This window comes from Misgurnus anguillicaudatus, chromosome 13 (genome assembly GCF_027580225.2).
Source record: "Misgurnus anguillicaudatus chromosome 13, ASM2758022v2, whole genome shotgun sequence".
In the NCBI taxonomy this organism is placed as follows: domain Eukaryota; kingdom Metazoa; phylum Chordata; class Actinopteri; order Cypriniformes; family Cobitidae; genus Misgurnus; species Misgurnus anguillicaudatus.
The window spans coordinates 18176053-18192055 of record NC_073349.2 but is presented as its reverse complement, the minus strand read 5'-3'; the positions used below and the strand labels follow the sequence as shown (position 1 = coordinate 18192055).

The 16003-nt window shown below is 37.6% G+C and overlaps 1 protein-coding gene across 1 annotated transcript; it reads right to left on the bottom strand.

Annotated features, from left to right (window-relative positions):
- Positions 1-2508: 2508 nt before the first annotated feature.
- Positions 2509-15539, bottom strand: clcnk (chloride channel K). The gene is made up of 19 exons (XM_055187296.2): positions 15295-15539; positions 15075-15206; positions 14723-14851; positions 12779-12918; positions 12599-12676; positions 12395-12470; positions 12160-12285; positions 11691-11775; positions 9601-9702; positions 9373-9457; positions 9116-9280; positions 8970-9039; positions 8668-8757; positions 8351-8567; positions 7342-7475; positions 4857-4927; positions 4647-4727; positions 4463-4549; positions 2509-4357 (listed from the first exon to the last, which is right to left on the bottom strand). The coding sequence occupies exons 1-19, from the start codon at positions 15449-15451 to the stop codon at positions 4319-4321; spliced, it is 2064 nt and encodes a 687-aa protein (XP_055043271.2). The 5' UTR covers positions 15452-15539; the 3' UTR covers positions 2509-4318.
- Positions 15540-16003: the final 464 nt, after the last annotated feature.

The following is a 16003-nucleotide window of genomic DNA, read 5'->3' as shown; positions in this document are numbered from 1 at the left end:
ACCTAAACATAAGAGCCTGATAAAAATGCTTATTTACAAGATGTCAGACGCACATATAGAGGGTATGTGTATATGTAGAATTGAATTGAAGTGTTACCTCAGCTGCCTTTAAGTGACTTGCCTTCATACAGTATAGTGTTTATGATTGTTATATTTGTGAAAAGTCCTTTGTACATGTCAAGTATGATTTTATCTTAAAATCTATATTGCTGAAGAAATGCTTGCGAACAAGTAAATTCTTGCACTTTCGTGTTCTGTAGGACACAAACGCAGGAGAGCTGGAATAACAATCATCTACCTTCTCTTTGTAATTAGCCCTATTCACACACTACTAACAAAGAGAGGTGTCGGAGAGAAAGAGAGATTGTGAGAGAAAGGAGAGACGAAGGGATTATAGAGGCAGAATGAGTAGAGGAGCGATGAGTGTTGGGAGGTGGAATGGTCAAGTGTTATCGTGCTCTAGGGTCTTTTAATAGAAGTTTACACCGTGTGATCCTATTGTGGTGTTAGATAATGTGCGGGGCTGCTTTTGTGCTCTTGGGGAGGTTTGCTGTAGGATTTAATTGTGTAGACAGACGCTCTGAGGTGGTGAGCAGAATCAAAATGGTGTTGTAACTGGAATTCGATTTCAACGAAATATATTATGGAGAATTACGCTGAGAATTTAAATGAATTCTTTTAAAGCCTCTTTGGTGTTTTGGCATACACAGAATAATGAGGAAAGTACAGAGAAAAACAGAAGCCTTTGTTTAAAATGGTTTCTTTTGTACCCTGTTGGTCTTAGTTGAGAGGTTACAGACATATTCAGTTTCACTACCCAACAAGCAATTTTGCATTTTAAAGAGACATATAGGCTAAAATACAGTAAACAAATGAATGAAAATTGAACAGATGTCTAACGACAGCCCCAAAATAAATAAAAAATGAAACCAAACACCTTGTAATCACTGTTGGCTTTGCTTACATGATGGAATATCATACAGTGGAAATAAAAAGTATGTGAACCCTTTGGAAATTCATAGTTTTCTGAATAAATTTGTCACAAAATGTGATCTGATCTTCATTTAAGTCAAGTGTATTGACAAACATAATGGGGCGGTTTCCCGGACAGGGATTAAACAAGTCCTAGACTAAAATAAATGTAAGAGCTGTCCAAACTCAAAACAACTTGCACTGATATATCTTAAAATACATCAGTGCTCTTTGTTTTTCCTCAAAATACACGCCAGTAACGTTTCTAGTAAGGCATGTCTGCCGAAACCAGCCATATTTCACAATCAAACCAAGGCCCAGTCCTGGCCGAAGCCAATCCCCGTCCGGGAAACCACCCCAACGCGTCCAAAAATAACAACACAAAAAATTCTAATCTTTCATGTCTTTATTGAGAACAACCAAAAAACTCATGAAAAAAAGTATGTGAACCCTTGAGATAATGACCTCAGAAAGCTAATTGGGGTCATGTTTAGACCACCTGGAGTCTCATTAAGATAATACGCTTGGAGGTGTGGTAAATGGTAAATGGTAAATGGACTGCATTTATATAGCGCTTTCATAGACCAATGGCCATCCAAAGCGCTTTACATATTGCCTCACATTCACCCATTCACGCACACATTCATACAAGAACACAACAAAGTTATTGATTCTAAGGGTTCACTTACTTTTTCCACTGCCAATTTGAATGTTAAATGAGTGTGTTCAATAAAGACATAAAAGATCAGAATTTTTGTGTAATTATCTTTAGACACATTGGCGTTGTTTCCCGGACAGGGACTATCTTAAGCCAGGACTACACCTTAGTTTAATTAGGACATATAACTAGTATTTAACAAACATGCCTTACTAAAAACATGACTTGTGTGCATTATGAGGCAAAACAAAGGGCACTGATGTATTTTATGATATGTCAGTGCAAGTTGTTTTTTAGTTTGCACAGCTCTTACATTTATTTTAGTCTAGGACTAGTCTAATCCCTATCTGGGAAACCGCCCTATTATGTTTGTAAATAACCCCGACCCAGATGAAGACCAGATCACACCCCACGACAAACTTGCCAAAAAAACAACAACATAAAATTCCAAAAGGTTCACACACCTCCCCTTGCCACTGTATATCTCGCAAGTTATTTTGGCAAAAACTACATGTTCCAAATTCAAGTTTATTTTGGATAGAAGCCGGACTATATTAGATTTATATTTAACTGACAACAGTAGGGTTCAACCAATTAAAGGGATTTGGAGTTATTTTAGTAAATGTCTTTGCTCCTTCAAGCTTCATATTGGTAGAAAATAAAAACTTTTGACTTTAAACCCCCCCAAAAGTGCATCCATCCTTCAAATAGATAATCCACACGGCTCCAATGGGTTAATAAAGGTCCAGGTAATCGATGCGATCTTGAAAAAAAATCAGATTTTAAGTAAACTGTAATAACTAGCTTCCAGTAACAGCGACATCTTGGACTCACACGATCCACGCGAGGTTTAAGCGTAGTGCGCATTTGTTGCCATAGGTACGTGTGACTCTCAGTGACTCTCATGAATCGGGCGAGTCCAAGATGGCTGCCAACGGAAGCCAGCAACCACAATCTATAAAGTTAAAAATATGGATATTTTTCTTACAATATCGCATCGATCACCCGCAAAAGAACTTTATTAACCCATTGGAGCTGTGTAGGATGGATGCACATTTTTGGGCTTCAAAGTCAGAAGTTGTTCCCTGATCCCTGTTTTTTCGCATTATAAAGCTTGGAAAAGCAAGGACACTTACCGAAATAACTCCAAATGTGTTCGTCTGAAAGATGATGGACATATGTATCTCGGATAGCTTGAGGGGTGAGTGAATCATGGGGTAACTTTGAAGGTCCCGTTCTTTCTGTGTTTTTGAAGCTTTGATTGTGTTTACAGTGCGCAGTATAACATGTGTTCATATTATGTGTTCAAACCCGGTATTTTTCACACAATTTACTGTTTAGTTTTTACTGTCCTAAAAACGGGCTGATGTCTTCCTTGTTCTATGAAGTCCCTCCTTCAGAAATACGTAACGAGTTCTGATTGTGTAGTTTGTTTGGTGTGTTGTGATTCGACAGCAGCTTAGCTTAGCAGAGCCGTTTGAGATTAGCTGGCAACTGATGTATTCCTGTGTGTGAAGTTTAGTTAAAAACTGTTTTATTGACGTCATTCAATCAGAAAGAAGAGGGCTGTAGTTCAAACCGGCCATTCGCTGTCGGCTTTGAAAGGGGAATTCTGTTAACTCTTTCGCCGCCAGCATTTTTAAAAAAAGTTGCCAGCCAGTGCCGGTGTTTTTCATGATTTTAACAAAAGTTTAATGCCTTCCAGAAAATTCTTTAAATAAATAAACATACAATATATCAAAAGAAAGAACAGACCCTCTGCTTAAAAAAAAAAGTTTAATCCTACCTTCAGTAGTTCTTTTGTAATCAGCTTTTGACTATGGGTAGGTTTCTGCAAAAACACCACATTTTGAGCAAAAAGCTGAGATAATTCCATTTTTGTGACTTTTAATAGAGATCCCTTTAAAACAGACACGGACATGCAGCTGCTTGCCATAGGGCAATACCACCTGGTGGATAATAGCGGTATTGCGTAAAAACGGAAATACTCGTCATTGGCGGGGAAGCGTTTTCTCTTGATTGACGAGATATCTCGTCAATGGGGGTGAAAGAGTTAAAGAAAATATCGCCTGGCAGTGAACTAGTTTGAGCTTTATCATTTTGCAGGTATTATTTATGCTGGAAGAACGTGACCTTTAAAGTTAATAAGCTGTCAGTCAACACAAGGACTAGATAAATTTGAAAATAAATTGGCAGTGCACAGTGTTTAGGAAAGTGTTGTGTTTGTTTCCATTTAGTACTTTGGTAGAACATTGAATTACAAAGGCATTTAACCTGGGGGACTTTTAGCCCTTTTGTACCCTTACTAAATCCCTATTTCATAAGATCACCTCCTCATTTACAATGAATAATAATTGCTAAAACTCCATATAATAATCCAAATAAATCACCACTAGATGAAACCATAAAGATGATTATTAAAGTAACGAGATTTACAGTGAGAAGTATAAATGAATGCCCGTTTTCAGTCCACATACAAGCTTGTCCTGCACTCTAAGAAAGAGAGATACAAATCTGTCACTGGGGTGGTACCCATTCGGAATGTACACCTTTGTACCTATTAGTACCTAAAAAATACTTATTGGTACCTCAAAGGCACATATCTGTATCTAAATGGTACACATTAGGAAATAATAATTATTTAAACAGTATCATCCCAGTGACACATTTTGTACCTTTTTTTCTGCATTAGACCTCCTTTGCCATTTCTTCGATTATTTTCTTCATCTGAAATAAAAATAAGGGTTTTAAACAAACAATTTGCTGCATTAATATAGTGGGTGTAACCAGTGTGTATTTTTCAGTATTTTGTTTGTGCATGTCTCTTATCACCTCTTTCCTTGTGAGGACACCATACAGCCGCCCGATCTCTGTGACAAACAATCTCTGCTCACCCGTGACACTCATGATACAATGGGCCTGACAGAACAAACACAAACATGCAATGTTTAAAACCATGTGCACAATACACGCGGTATAAAGAAAATCTATATGTTAATCTATATGCACACTGCACCTGCTTCACTGTGGTTTCTGGAGTCAGATGTAGTCTAACTGGTTTAATGGCACATGCTTCTTCTAACTGTTTATATAACCCCTGCAAGACAAATGATTCAGTGATGCTGAGAAGCCGGCCTCTTAATTCAAATCCGTTCATTATTCTTTCATTACCAATGTAACTTTGCACAATTCATGTTGTGACTCAGCAAATAATAGGTTCAATTACCTCATTTTTATTCTCTTGCAGAAAGTCTTGCAGCTGTGATTTGTTGACTGTGCCCAGGAGAGTGAGGGAGTCTGCAGATGAGAGGAGAGAAACTAAACTCAAGCCTTCGAGTATTAGTCCCATTTCGCTCAATAGCACTTTCATTGTAATGTATTGAATCATTTTCTGGAGAGTCCCACCTAGGCTATTTCTCAAGTCACAATTACTGAATAACTTGACCTCTGGCATCTTCAATAGCTCTCAATCTGCTTTGTCAAGCACTGAGATGAGCTACATAGAAACTAAAGTCAAGAGGTGAAATTGCCGCTGCACTGATGACGTGAAAGATGAGGGCTCAACAATAAATATGGGGCAGTATGATTGAAAATCAGGCTAGGTGACGTAACAGCCACTTGCGGTAAAACATGTCCAGACTTCACTGTTTGCTATGTCTAAAATGAGATAAAAAATTAGAACCATTAGCCTGGCTAACACCAGACCAGTCTCATAGAGAATTAGACATGGTCTGTCCACATGCTAATTTTCTCATATTTGAGGCGTGATTTACGAATGCCCAGAGGCGTTTATTGGCCGCTATGAATGTCTATCAAATACATTTATATGTAGCTCATAGCCAATCGTTTCAATTATACCAGATGACATATGTAGAGCAACATAAATTCAAGCGTCAACAACTTTTATCGGTACGTGTGCACACAGCTGAAAGCTATGCAACTAAACGGGTAGCTGTATATTGATATTGAAAAGCAACACAACTTATAGACACTGTGAAAACCACAGTATGTAGACTACAGGCATAATGACAATATGATATTAATAAATACCACTTACCATTTATAAGTTAAATGGACTTCGTCGACGAAGATGCCTAGCAGGTTGGTCCTATAAAACTCCGTGGCTATCATGTCTTGCCATATCCAAACATCCTTCTTGGATATGAAATTGTTTTACGCCAAAAGTTTTTTTATTTTTTATAAATTTGCGTTTAAAACTACTTCGAACACTATCTAAAGCTGCATTGAAAAGTAACTTCGCGTCTGCTGCCATGTTGGATAAACAAAACTGCTTCGGTGTGTCGCATAGACGTCGTCATTAGTCCCTTTCACACATACAGTCTTTACTGGTAATTTACTGGTAAATTGCCGTTAACATGTCATGTGTGAACAGAACCTTTCCGGTAAATCAGTGCTACCAATTTACCAGTAAGACAGGTTGTAAGATTACCAGTAATTTACCGGTAAGCGCTGTGTGTGAACGAAAATTATAGGATTACCGGCAGTTAGAATGGACGACGTCAGACCGTGCTGACAGCTTCGGGCCAATCATAGCGTTTTAATACAGATGACGCGTTTACCCCCGCAGTGTTTACTGACGTTTCGACACACATGCTGCTTGAAACTTGAGCACACCTGAAGTTTACGTCCACATTTCTTCACCACAGTTGTTTAAAACAGCTTACCGCCGAATTGCCGACGTCCTTAGCACGCCCTCTGTGAAGCCTAAAGTGCAAACTGTTGTTAAAAACGCATTTTCGGTTTGACGTCGTCTCATTCAATGTTGTTTGGTCATGAGCAACTTCGCGACTGTTTACCACAGACATGAAAACAACAAAATACGGACCGTGGTTATGAACGACGTGGATTGTTTACAAATACAACACTGAGCTCGCCGCGTGCTACAGGTACTTCCGCTTTCTCAACAAATTTACCGGTATTTTGATACTGGTGTGTGAATGATGTCTTACTGGTAAAATAACGGAACGCCACTGCGTGTGTGAACAGCACATTTTTGTATTTACTGGTAAATTCATTCTAGTAAATTCATGGTAATTTACCAGAATTACTGTGTGAAAGAGGCTATTGTCTTGCTGCCCCCTCTCCGTTATGTGATTGGTTCCCTATTTCCGGGGAAAAATAGGTCCATGGTTTCCATGCTAGACTTGCAGCGTGAATAAATTTGCACGCAAAGCAGCATAGGAAAACCCAGGCTAGAGAACTAAATTGTATGGCAGAAAAGCACTTAGTTGGCAGCACTACGACCTCGGCGCAAAGTAACATCATCACTCCTGACAACTCCCACTCTGGCTCAAACTTCCATCAATATTACTGCACCTGAGTTCAAAGTGCTGCAAACTAAGTGCTCTTCCGCCATACAATATAGTTCTCATTTTTTATCTGCTTAAAAAATCGGCATGTTTTATTTTGTGCCACCATACTTGTGTAACTTACTCATATATCAGTTTTTAAATAGGGAAAACATGGAAGTGTTTGGTGGCTTCTAAATTAATCCCTGTTTGGATCCTAAGGAATGAATGGGGCTAGGCTAAATGCTTAAACATTCACGACGCGTTGTGCAAAGATTCAGTTCACGCATTGAAAAAAAATAGGTATGTATTAATTTGTCTAAGTTAAGGTAAGAACATAGTAAAATATTGAAAAATGGTGGTGTTTTCCTTTAAACCCTGAAGATCATTCATCAGACTAACCGTGAGAGTTCACAACAGGGATTTCTTCCTCAGTGTTATCGTTTAGGATTTTCTGCACGCCTGTCAGTCCCTCATCCCTCTCCAGCACTTCTCCTGCTGGGATCACAAACTGCTTGATCTGAACTGAAGCCAACCTGTTGGAAGGTGTTTATAATAAATTCAATATACTGTCCAGCCGTCATTGCATTTATGTATACCCCAGAATTTTTTACAGATCTTGATTTGGTAAAGAAACAGCAGTGCAGCTATGTCACTTTAAAGGTGCCAAAGAATGCATTAAAAATAATATGTTAAATTGTTCTTTGATGTCTCCATTGAAGGTATGTGACTTTATTAAGTGCATAATTTATGTCAATTTCCAACCCTAGGATTTGCCTTTAGAATGAAATTGTCTATTATTACCTTATTTGAAAGGGCCATGAATAAAAATGTTGAGCTCTGCTCTGATTGGCCGTTTCTCGGGGCAGCTCATTTCAGTAGCTATGTGTGTGTGCAAACAGACCTTATGTTTGAGCCTGCATCAGACAAAGTTATAGATGTTGAGGAATAAAATTAATTATTCAGAAATTGGAAATTGACATTTTTGTTTGTATGGACCTGCAAAACGTAATTGTAACATAAATAGTAAAACTTCAGCCTAAACATAGCCTAATATAGCATTAACTAGCATATAATGCTAACTCAGCAGTCACACCTTGGTTTTTAGCATTGTAACAACATTGTACTTAATGTGTAATTTAATCTTGGGGGCATACATCACGACTGGAATGTCATAGTCGGTGTTATGTTGAGTTTGGCCTGTTTTCCAGCTGTCTTTTACATAAGAAGAAGGAAACAGTCGTGTTTGAGGGTGTACTTATGATGAAATGTCATTACCAAGGACAGAACGTTTATTGTTCATCTAAGGTAAATACAGTTTTACATTCTACGGCACCTTTAAGAAATATGAAGTAAAATTTCCAGACATAAAACGGTACAATCTGAAGGCAACAAGCAGACTGTTACTCACTTTGGACAAGCACGAATGAGGGATGGCAAATGTGGGAGCTTTTTAATAAGAGATATGCCATCGTAAAAGGATGGACGATGCTTTGCTCGAGCCACCGCGTTGGACACCAACGTGGCAACCAGGGCAGGGACGGCGTGAGTGCACTGGCCGGTCATCTCAATAGCCAGTAAGGCGGGAGAGAGAGTCTGTGTTACAGCTCCAGAGAAAGCAGCTGCTCCTACACACATCAATACATTATAGAGGCCTTATCGTCTGAGTCAGTCTGCAGTATTGATAATCTCCATGCAGTAGGTTGACAGGTTAATAGGTTTGTTTACCAGCCAAAGCGTAGCCCCCAGGGTTTATCAAAAGCTTTGCTGAGAAAATGTAGGCAGAGCCTTCACCCACAAAACGGCCCACAGCTGCACCTAAACCACAGAAAATGGCTTTTTAATAAGGGTGTAAGACATCGATTGGTTCACTTAATAAAGTAAAAGGGTTTGGTTAAATAAAATACGGCAATATGATTCTGCATACATTAGGAGATAAATATTTTGGCTATGCCATTGGGTAAGCATGGGCAGTGAGGGATGGGGTATGCTATCGCATTGGTCATTATAATAGCCATAATTGTACCTACCATAAATAAACACGGGCATGAAGTAACCAGCAGGTAAAGGCAAGGTACACGCCACAACCAACCGTCCAACCTTACAGAGAGTCACAATATTAGGATATTCAAATCTTTGCTTATTTGAACAGAATACTATTTAATTCATTTTTCACCTTTGTAAGAATAAAAAATCCCAGTGTTTTGAAGTAATTCCCATCGGGTGGGTTCCATGCTTTCCAAAATGTGTTTTGAGGCTCAGGCAGCCCTGTTGCATTTTGGGAAATGGTGTGCCATGAAGTGGCATCTAACAGGGAAGAGAGCAGCTGCTTCATTGTGAGCTATTAGGAAACAAAGTTAAATTTAAGTATGAAGACAACAGAACAAAAACTGTTTCGATTTTACAGCCAATATTTCTGAAATAGATCCTCACCTCAGCTGCTATGAAATGTCCTGCTGAGTGATAAAACGTAAAGCAGGCAAGAAGAAATGCCACGATGGCTGAATAAAGAGCCTTTCTAGATGAATATTTCAAACATGAGGCATCATAGTTAGATCACTACTAATATTATTAGGCATTTAATCATAAAGTGCATCTTAGTTAACCTTTTCAATGTTCTCTAAAAAATACTCTGTGCCAATAAAGTTTTTTGATACTCACTCTGTTGCAAGGAATCTGCTAATGAGTTTGTTTGTCTTGACAAACCGCAGAGCCCAGCGATGACAATATAAATAAATACAGCAGATAAAACCGCAGATCAGCCTGATTTAGCAGAAAAGCATGCACATGTAAGACACATACACAAAACCATTGAAGAGTTTGGATGCAAAACCCTCTATGTGCGTCTGACATATTTTCTTGTAAATTAGCATTTTTAATCAGGCACTTATGTTTAGGTTCAGTAACTTCACACTCAATAAGGGCAATGAAAAGGTTATTAGTCAGTAATTGAAATTGCTTATTTTCACAAATGTCACATTTTTGCCCAATTTATATTTAAAGGGACACTCCACTTTTTTTTAAAAAAAATGTGCTCATTTTCCGGCTCCCCTGGAGTTGAACATTTGATTCTTACCGTCTTGGAATCCATTCAGCTGATCCCCGGGTCTGCGCCAGCACCCTTAGCATAGCTTAGCATAATCCATTGAATCTGACTAGACCATTAGCATTGCGCTGAAAAATAGAATTTTTCCTATTTAAAACTTGACTCTTCTGTAGTTACATTGTGTACTAAGTCCGATGAAGAGCCTGCGTGCTCGAAACGTAACCTGATGCCATGCACTGTTTTTAAACAATAAATATTTTTGATACTTTTGGAGCTTTGGTGTTGCCGACTTTGCATTACTACAGACCGTTTCAGCAGTAACAACATAAACAAGCGGCTGTGGCTGTCCGCACGTAACTTCCGGTAAACTCCGCTAAGAATAAATAACAACAAAGTTCTTAAAACGTAGTTTATTTATATAACAAGCAAAAACAACAACACATAGATTACCTAGGAAACCAAAACATTTGTTATTTTCGACGAGGCATTTGTTCAAGAGATCAGTTTAGCAACTAGTGAGACCATTAAAAAAACCGAAACCGGAAGTAAGGTTCGGATCCAGACGTGTATCACGTGCGTCCGATGAAACCGTCTATACTATTACGTTTTATTGTCGAGCACCCAATTTAAATTGATGTGCGTGCTTTAGCCTGCTTATTTACTAAGACCGACGGAAAATTAAAAGTTGCGATTTTCTAGACAGATATGGCTAGGAACTATACTCTCATTCTGGCGTAATAATCAAGAACTTTGCTGCTGTAACATGGCTGCAGAAGCCGCAATAATACTATGCAGCAGGCGAAAATAGTCCCCTTAGAATCGTTCCATAGCAGGGGACTATTTTTGGGCACTACGTAATATAATTGCGTCCTGCAGCCATGTTATGGCAGCAAAGTCATTGATCACTACACCAGAATGAGAATATAGGTCCTAGCCATATCGGACCAGAAATTGCAACCCTTAACTCTCCGTCGGCTCTAGTACACAATGTAGCTACAGAAGAGTCAAGCTTCAAACAGGAAAAATATTGAAACTCTATGGAGCAATGCTAATGGTCTAATAGATTCAATGAATTATGCTAAGCTACGATAAAAGTGCTAACGCCAGACCCAGAGATCAGCTGAATTGATTCCAAAACGGTAAGAATCAAATCTGTATTTGTAGGGGAGCCGGAAAATGAGCATACCTTCAAAATAGTGGAGTGTCCTTTTAACTAATTTGACTGTATTTCACGGCAAACCCCTCTAAGTCCATGCAAGCTTTTTGTGCAAAAACCTCCACTTCTTAAAATAATCCAACAAGACATAGTAAACAGTTGCTATGGTTGATTTTTCAAAGGTTGAAAAATCAACATGTCATTTATCGGATTCTGCCAACAAATCAGTATTTCTGAATGGCCTGAGGCTGGAATTAAGCGGATGTGAAGCAAATGTATTTGAGAAACATATTATACATGCTGAGAGCATTCAGATAATAATATCTTAACAGAGGTGGCATTTGGCAGGTTTGCATCTGAGCTCCTCAAAGATATTTGATAATAATATTACAATAAACCCATTATTATTTATTTAACGTAATGCTTAGTCAACATTGTTGATCAGGGACAATAAAAAGACAATAAAATGCAGATGGGTTTATGTATGTCACAGACAGAAGGGATTGATGAGCAGTCACATATTATTGCTGAAAAAACTTGATAACTTACCCAAGCAGAGCAAAAAGAAAAATTTCAAATGGCTGGAAAGGCAACTCTGCAGGATAGCTGGTTTTAAACAGGGCCTGAATGGTTTCTGTAGGCAAGATGTATCTCTTATTGTCTCTTTAACATCCTTACATTTTCTGCCTCCTACTTAAAGTTCAATCACATCTAAATTCAATAATGCATCAACTCATTGGGTCACAAAATACAGCCATTGGGATTTCTCAAGTGGTGGGTCGGAAATCTGTGCTATTGCATTAGAAAAGCAAATAATAACTTGCAAATGATAAAATGCAATTATACAGTCATGCAAAATATTATTAACAGCAGATAACGCTTTTATAGCACCAACATCAATCGCACATAGCTGAATTTTTTTAACTAACTTTAAACAATTACATTCTGTTTTGGGTTACCCATTAACCTCAAGTCAGCCACCATCAGGGGGCGCTACAGGTAATGTAAAGACTCTCACCTTGATCTCTACTGAAGACTGAAAGCAGTCTAAAGGTTATTGCTCCACAAGCTGCTGCAAAGAAGCATGGACAGTAATTGCTGACCGAATAATGAGACCCCATTACCTCTATACTGAACAAAACCCCTGTGAGAAAAAAATATAAAAATGAGTTAAGCAGTTTGATAGTCTGATGAAATGCATTATAATTTTTCTTCTTTTCTTAAAGGATACCAAGGTGGTTACGTCAACTTGCCACTGATTGGAGCCCCAAAACAGCTTGCTACACCCACTGCTGCTGCCACAACCAGCATTTCTCCTTTAGATGTTCTCTGCGAGACTCGGATGAAGAGACTGATATGAGTCACCAGCATAAGTACCGTACAATTTCGATCTGTTTTCATAATAAAAAATTACAGAACTGTGAAACATTATTTATTTCACAGTACGTGTCTGCTACCTGCTTTCCACCACGACAGGAAACATGCAGACGATTCATGAATGCACCCACCATGGTGGATAAATGGACAAAGGGACCCTGTTAAGATGACAAGTTTTATTGCAAAAGGTCATAATACTCAAAATGTCCATTTATACACCACATACAAATCACACATTTGCATATTAAACGGGTCCTTACCACTTTGCCAAGAAACACTGTGCTGCCTGAAGCTAGTGTACAGGTCATGCCAACCACTTTAGCGAACAAATTGGAAAGAGACAGGTAATCTGGCATGTCCATTCCTAAGAGAATAGCTCTCGCCTCAGGAACACCAGAACCTGTATGAATGAATAAATTAGAATGTAAAAAATCTGACCTTCTTACAAAAGCCATGTTTGTGTTCTCTTTCAGATTTGTGATGCAGTTTAAATTTGTCAGTCGAGTTGACCCCTTACAGTGTAGTGACCATTTTTAGAGTATTTTTTACCATTTGTTAAATGATGATTTTACTTCAAAAACCATGTTTAAATTTGGTTACTATAGCAAACTGTGGTTAATTTTTTAATAATCCTGGTTTAGTAACCATGTTTTTTATTTGCAGTAAAACAATTGTTATTTTATTACAAATGGTCTGTACTATGTATATGTAAGTAATTTACATATACTTACTACAGACTATTTGGTTTATATTAAAATCTATATTTTTAACTACCCACTCTCATGTCTCTCAATACTTTTTTTGAGGAACATCCTTCCTAAAATTAACCATGGTTTAATTAAAGTAGAAGTGTAGTAAATACGTTTTATTGTTTTTATTACCATTTGTAAAACCATGATTTTACTACATAAACCATGGTTAAATTTGGTTACTGTAGCAAAACTATGTAACTATTAATTTGTAGTACAGTAATCATGGTTAAACATGTTTTATTGTTTTTATAAACATTTGTAATATTTTACTAAATAAATCATGGTTAAACTATAGTTACTGTAGCAAAACCATGGGTAATTATTGTAGTAACCATGGTTTAATTATAATTAAATACGTTTTTTGATTACCACATGTAAAACCATGATTTTACTACATAAATCATCACTGTAAAAAAATCAGTAAAACATTTGTAAAATTAACGGTAAAAATACAAAATATGTAAAATAACGGTCACAATAAATTACAGAAATTTTCCGTGATACAAAAATACATTTTTTTCTGCAATTTTACATTAACACTGTAAAAAAAATCTGTTAAAATTGTAAAATTCCGGCAGCTGGGGTGCTGAAAAAATACCACAAAATAACGGTCACAATAAATTACAGACTTTTTCCGTGATACAAAAATTCTGTTTTTTCTGTAACTTTACATTAACAATGTAAAAATTATTTGTAAAAAGAAAACAGTAAAATTCCAGCAGCTGGGGTGCCGGAAAAATACCATAAAATAATTATAGATATTTTCCGTTGTACAAAAATTTTTTTTCTGCCATTTTACATTAACACTGTAAAACAAATCCATAAAAAAATTTTTTAATTCTGGCAGCTGGGGTGCCGGAAAAATACCACAAAATAACAGTCACAATAAATTACAGAAAATTTTGTGAAACAAAAAAAAAATCTGTAATTGCACTGTAAAAAATCTGTAAAAAACTGTAAAATTACGGCAGCTGGGGTTCCAGAAAATTACCATTAAATAACGGTCCCAATAAATTACAGAAATTCTCCGTGATATAAAAATACATTTTTTTCCTGTAATTTTACATTAAGTTACACCGTAGTTACTATAGTAAAACCATGGTTAGATTTTTCGTGTCCCCCTTTAGTTCAAAGAGAAGATCAAGGGAACTGGCAAAGATGAATGTGAATAGTAGTGTTTCAGAAGCTCACCCGGTAGAGCATTGTGTTAGCATAAAAAAAGGTTTTGGGTTCGATCCCCAAGAAACACACACACACACTGAGAAGATGTATAACACAACTATGAGTCACTTTGGATATAAGCATTTGCCAAATGCATAAATGTAATCTAATTACATCATGACATGGGCAGAACCACAACTTCCCACATGATCAATATGCTTACCAATATCATTTACTCTAAATTGATTTTAGCATTCAAAATTTTTAAAGATACTCAAGGGGAGTGTTGACCTGCAGAGGATGGGCAGATGCTGTGGGAGAAGCCGGTGGATAGAGCACAGAGACAGGCAGGGTACAGCGTCCAGCAGAGGAACTGCAGCAGGTGCTGACCCTTAAGACAACCGTACAGCCATTGGTGAGCTAATAAGAGACAAGGGCACAGGCTTTGAATGATCGGTGTGTAAATAAATGCTAGTGAGTGTAAGGTTAAATCTGTTTTTGAAACACCTTGCCACACAGCTGCCAACAAGCGACAGTGCTTAAACCATTGACTATTCCAGCTATATATATTTATGTAAATCAGCCTTTTCTCATTATGTAAATTTAGTACTGTATTTTTAAAAAGGCATCGAGAGCAGCTCACCATTTATCACTTTGGCCACAGTCAAATCCATGAAGAAGCTTATTAGAGCAGTAAGCATCCCTAAAAGGGCGTAACAATACCACTCCATACTAGCCAAAGAGACCATAGCCTTCTTCATACACAAGACACAGTCTGCACAGAGTCAAAATCAATCAATCACTTATTGTTGTTAAAAATGATAATACATTGAGTTTATGTCACTGAAATGATTCAACCTCACCTCTGATACGTAACCGACTATGTTTCCATGGTTTCCAGGGCTGTTTGTTAGAGCTGATAAGCTTTTCCTCTGCATTATCTGCATCAGTCTTATCTTGGTCTGTGCACTGATCTTTACTTTGATCTGGACGTTTCACATCTACACAAATCTGGTCCATCGCCTGAAGAAGTAAAACTTGCTTGTTCAATTTGAAATGAACATCTGATAAATGTGACCTGGAATATTTCTCATCATTTCACGTCAATTCCAACTCCAAAGGTTTTTTGCTGTCACTAAGTTCAAAGATAAAGTTGAAAGAGAGCTTACCTGTCAGCCTGTGTACTCCACATGAAAGACGTTGAGGTCAGTAACAACTCCCAATTCACAGCCACCGTGGCGTCACTACATGCAGCATGAATGGAAAATGAATCTTTAACTTATTTATGGTGCACGTCCTCGACTGCTTTGCCTCTGGGCATGCAGTGAATTGGAACAATGTGAGATTGAAGTTGTCTTATTTGTTTTTCTTTCAAATTTTTATCGTGCATATATCAGATACAGACGGCCTTTGGTGCTTTTAATTGGGGGGTTGATGAAATGACCTGTGATTCATTGTAGATCCCTGTGCAATGGCAGGAAGTGCAGATCATAGAAAGGGATGAAAAGCAACTGACCTTTCATATTATACGCATATACCACTCACCTGCTTGTGAGTCTCTTGTTGCATTGG

Bases quoted from the DNA above. Each gene is read 5' to 3' on its own strand.
- clcnk (XM_055187296.2), bottom strand. From the start codon at position 15,451: ATGGACCAGATTTGTGTAGATGTGAAACGTCCAGATCAAAGTAAAGAT. The intron at 12,919-14,722 runs GTCAACACTCCC...TCATTCATACAG, and splicing joins CATCTGCCCATCCTCTGCAG to GTTCTGGTGTTCCTGAGGCG. The intron at 9,281-9,372 runs GTGAGGATCTAT...GTTTCCTAATAG, and splicing joins GACATTTCATAGCAGCTGAG to CTCACAATGAAGCAGCTGCT.